At 39.0% G+C, this 4,878-nt stretch overlaps 1 protein-coding gene across 1 annotated transcript in view; it reads right to left on the bottom strand.

Moving 5' to 3' along the window:
* LOC102752501 (alcohol dehydrogenase 4) overlaps positions 1 to 4,878 on the bottom strand; it is a 30,867-nt gene that overhangs the window by 5,360 nt on the left and 20,629 nt on the right. The window contains exons 5-6 of the mRNA XM_015569970.1: positions 4,177 to 4,408; positions 1,002 to 1,262 (exon numbers count right to left, since the gene is read on the bottom strand). Coding sequence (XP_015425456.1) covers positions 1,002 to 1,262; positions 4,177 to 4,408 — 493 coding nt within the window. The remainder of the gene's footprint in view (positions 1 to 1,001; positions 1,263 to 4,176; positions 4,409 to 4,878) is intronic.

Genomic DNA, 4,878 nt, shown 5'->3' with positions numbered 1-4,878 from the left:
TTTAATATATTAAAAATGTCAATATGTACTTTGGACCTAATTTTGCAGCCCTTTATGAGGTCTGGCAGACAGAATGGATTGTGTGTAGGTTGCTGGCCTCTCCCTGCTTTGCTTTTTGATGGGAGTGTGTACCTCGGGCTGTTCGGGTGACACCAGCCACATTCTCTTGCTCCTCCTTTAAGTCTGCCTTTCCTGCTCTCATTGTTTTGCTCACTTCTTGCAGGCACAATTCCTTAAAAATTTTCACTTTTAAATTTTCTCTGAATTTCATGTGGAAGAATAAATATATAATAACATTAATATTAAGTAGCCATCTGTAATATTTATTAATAGATTAAATATCAATTATAACACACTACATAATAGCCAATATATTATTAATAAACATTGCTTATTATATAAACATAATTTATGTATATACAAATATGTTAATATTGACTATAAAGTGAATAAATATATTAATATACTAGAGGCCTGGTGCATGAAAATTCATGCTCTCAGCCCAGCCTGCCCCCTCTCACAGTCTGGGACCCCTCAGGGGTGGGAGGTGACCTGGCAATCAGGGGAAGGTGATGCCCCCATCAGACCTCTGCTGCTGCCCTGCCGGCAGTGCAAGCCTTGGCTGGTCCTGGTTACCTGCTCCTCAGGCCGGCCCTGGGTGGCGGGGGTGCTGAGGGGACTGGGGGACTCTGGAGGCAGGTGCATGGCAGGGCTGAGGGGACTGGTCCCCGCAATCTTGTGGCTGTGGGTACCACCGTCTTTGAGGGCATCACATTCAATTAGCATATTCCTTTCTTATTGGCTGTGGGCACTGCCATCTTTGAGGGTGGGGCAGTCAATTAGCATATTCCCTCCTTATTGGCTGTGGGCACCACCGTCTTTGCGACGGTGTGAGGGTCAATTAGCATATTCCCACTTTATTAGATAGGATACATACTGTCAATATTTATTAGTGTTAATAAATATTACTTACTATGTACCAATAGAAAAAACATACATACCATGGCTTCAGATCCACCTGCACAGTCAAGTGCAAAGTCCACACCCCCACCGGTCATTTCAATGATGACCTCCTGGACGGGCTTCTGTAGGTCTCTAGGATTGAGGCAGTCAGTGGCTCCAAGGGCTTTGGCCTTTGCAAACTTCTCACTGTTGATATCAACAGCTATGATTCTGGAAGCTCCTGCTACTTTACAACCGATTAAAGCAGAAAGGCCGACACCTCCCAGGCCAAAGATGGCACAAGTAGAACCTGGGGTAACCTGCAGGCAGGAAAATCCTAAGTTAAGCAGCTGGTCCCCCCTTTTTAAAGGTACAGAGTGAGGTGGGGGCAGGAACATATAAAGGACTGCCTGTCATAAGACTAAGGGATTTAGCCACTTGGGGAAATTTACCAATGTAAAAATGAATGAATCACTGACTAAACTTGGAGAATCATTTGAGGGTCGTTAGGATCATCAATTTATAAGGAAACCATTTCCTTGTTTTCATTTCCCATTTAGTGGTATCAGAACAAAATCTGAAAGCTCACACACTGTAAAGGGTTTATTGTTTGCCCTTTTAAATAGATCACAAGTAATTTGATGTCCATATTTATAATAGGCCTTATTTGGTTGTGTTACTGTTACAGTTTTGATGACCACTGATATTGCTCTAAATGTGAGTTAACTCAGTCATCCCAATTATTAAATTATTTAGATGGAATGAGATCCAATTTCCTTACATGGCATTGGAGGATTTTTATTATCTGACACCTGTTGCCTTCTGATTTCATCTCCATGATATTCACAGTACTGTGGCCACAACACACTGTCTCACTTTCTTTTCCTCACGTCTTAGTTCATGCTGTCCCTTTAGCCTGCTGTACTTTTCACCTTATTTCACCTTATATGTTTGGCCCGACTTAAATAACACTCTCCCCACAAAATATTTTTGATTCTTTAATCAGAAGGTAATGCCAACTGGAGTATGTTACTCTGTAGAGTGAGATAGTGGCAAAAAATCCCCAAAGAACCTGCACAGAGAGATGCTTACTATTACTATTTTCTCACGATGATGGGGAACTTTTAAAATTAAAGCATAAACAAAAGGGAAAGAAGAAAACTTGTCTATGAGACGTATTGGGAACAAAATTACTAAGAGAAGTGGCATCTCTCACTTTATGCATGATATTGGGTCTGTATAGAATAGCCTTTGCTTTTCAGGGGAAATAAAAATATATTTGTAAATATTCAGAATAATGTTTTATATACATTCTGTACTATTTACTATAATATTGTGGCATATGTTTAGTTTATTTCCAAGTATATTTCTCCAGAGACTGTGTTAAAAAGCTCACCTGTAAGTCTCATGGAGAGTAGAAAAGCATTTTTCCCATTGCACTATGTTGTACTAAGTAGTTGGATTCTCAGGCCAGCTCACAATAGTGCATAAATTGAATACACTGCACTGATTGTGTTATATAACCAGACCCCTGAGAGTAAAAGTGCTTTTGATTGCAGTACTGGGGCGGTCACTATAAAATACCCTCTCCCCTTTTGATTTCCTATCTCCAGGCAACACTGTTACAGGGCACTTTCATACTTCCAAAGACATCCATGAAATGTAATTAATTTGGCTGTAAATGATACAAGCACATTAAAACAAATCAGGGTCTGGCCATGCTGTGGTAGATCCCCAATAATTACACAGAAGGTTGCATCACTTTTCTTCCCAGAAGTAAATTAAGCCTTAATAAAGGTCTTGCTTTTTATCTAGAAATACTGACAATTCACATCCCTTTACATGGTCCTATGAGTTATTTTCCTTCTTTGATCACCTCCTGAGGTGGTTTAGCTGTTCCTCAACAGCAGGAAGAACATGTCATGGGAATTTAGATCAACTTTGACTACACTTAAAAGTAAACTGTAGCCCTGGCCTGCTTGGCTCAGTGGATAGAGTGTCGGCCTGTGGACTGAAGGGTCTCGGGTTCGATTCCGGCCAATGGCACATACAGTGAGGCCTTGACTTACGAGTGTCCCGACTAACGAGTTTTTTGAGATACGAGCCATCTCTTGGCCGATTTTTTGCTTTGAGTTGTGAGCTAAAATTTGGGTGACGAGCCAGCTTCATTTACTCCACCGCTAGTTGGCACAGCGAACGTCACAGTGAATGCCACAACATAAGCCCAGCAAATTGATTTGTCAAATTGATTTAACATACGAGTCATTTGAGTTACGAGCTCCGTCACGGAACGAATTAAACTCGTAAGTCAAGGCCCCAATGTACCTGGGTTGCAGGCTCGATCCCCAGTAGGGGACATGCAGGAGGCAGCTGATCAATACTTCTCTCTTGTCATTGATGTTTCTATCTCTCTCTCCCTCTTCCTTCCTCTCTGAAATCAATAAAGAAATATATAAATATATAAAAAAGTAAACCGTAGCTGAATCTCTAGTGTCAATATTCCTGAAGAAATATTACAGTAGTAGAAGGTGAGAGTCTGCAAGGCGTCCAGAAAAGGGGATGTGTGTAGCCCAAAGAGCAATAATTCCTCCTGAGAATCCAATGCCATCTACAGGAGAATATGCCTTGACTGCCAAGGTCACTTGGGCTGTTAACTCCACCCAACTATCACCTTTCTCCTCCAGGAGCTTGCATATTATAGTTTGGCTTCCCATACAACTTTTCATTTTCTTTAATGAGTGAGTGAATGAATGAAAAAGTGATGTTTCAGAGGGAGGCCAAGAGTAGCATCCCTGTGTGCATCAGGGAGAAAGTAGGCCGTGGCCATGTGGAGGTGGGTGGGGTCTCTGCAGTTTGTTTCATCTCTTGACTGGATCTGCTGTCTCAGGATGAGGATTCATATTTAGAGGACATATTTAAGCAGGCTGTTATTTAATTAGGGCTGACCTATAATAAAACATACTGGTATAGGAAAAGAAATGGACATGAATTTGGTGCCAACTATATGTCACCCACTGGGCCAGATGTCTTACATATGCAATACAATTTAGTTTTCCCACAGTAATTTGTAATAGATATTATTATAGAGAGGTAGAAGTAAAGAGTTTAGATAACTTGCCTAAAATCACAGAGATGATAACTACAGAACCAGGGTTTGAAGATAATCCTAGCTGCTTTATCACGCTGACTCCTAATAACTTCTGTTTTATAGAACGTGGTAATTAAGCATTTTACCTTGGCAGTGTTGATTGCAGCTCCATAGCCAGTTGAAAACCCACATCCAAGCAGACAGACTCTCTCTAAATTTGCATCATCATCTATTTTGGCCAGATTAGTATCTGATACGACAGTGTACTGAGAGAAGGTACTGATCCCCATGAAATGGTAAACTGGTTTTCCTTTGCAGGTAAACCTGCTGGTTTTGTCTTCCATTAGTTCTTGTTGAACAAGAGGACTTTTGGATGGACTAGAGAATTTTAAAAAAAAATATGAAAAAGAGAAAATAAATGTATCTCTGATTACTCTCCTGAAATTAAAGTTAGACATTGTGTATTAGTTATGACATACTTTTATGATATGAAGAAATTGAGAAAATGACTTGGACATTTTGCTTAAATATAAAATAAATTTTGTATTTATATATCATGTAAGTAACACATAATTTTTATATACTTATTATACATAATATACCATAATACATAGTAAATATATAATATAAATAATATATAAACTATTACATAAATAACATCTATAATATAGGATATAATAAAATAGACATAATAGGAGTCATCTAAAGATAATAACGATGTAACAGTAAACTCTTTATTGAATACTTTTTCATGTGCCAGAAACTCTTTTAAGAGCTTTACGTGTATTGATTCTTTTTTATTTATTTTTTAAAAAATTTTAAATATGGAACGCTTCATGAATTTGTGA

Source organism: Myotis davidii, unplaced genomic scaffold (genome assembly GCF_000327345.1).
Source record: "Myotis davidii unplaced genomic scaffold, ASM32734v1 scaffold226, whole genome shotgun sequence".
Classification (NCBI taxonomy): Eukaryota; Metazoa; Chordata; class Mammalia; order Chiroptera; family Vespertilionidae; genus Myotis; species Myotis davidii.
Note: the sequence above shows the minus strand (reverse complement) of the source record. Positions and strands in the feature narration are given on the sequence as shown.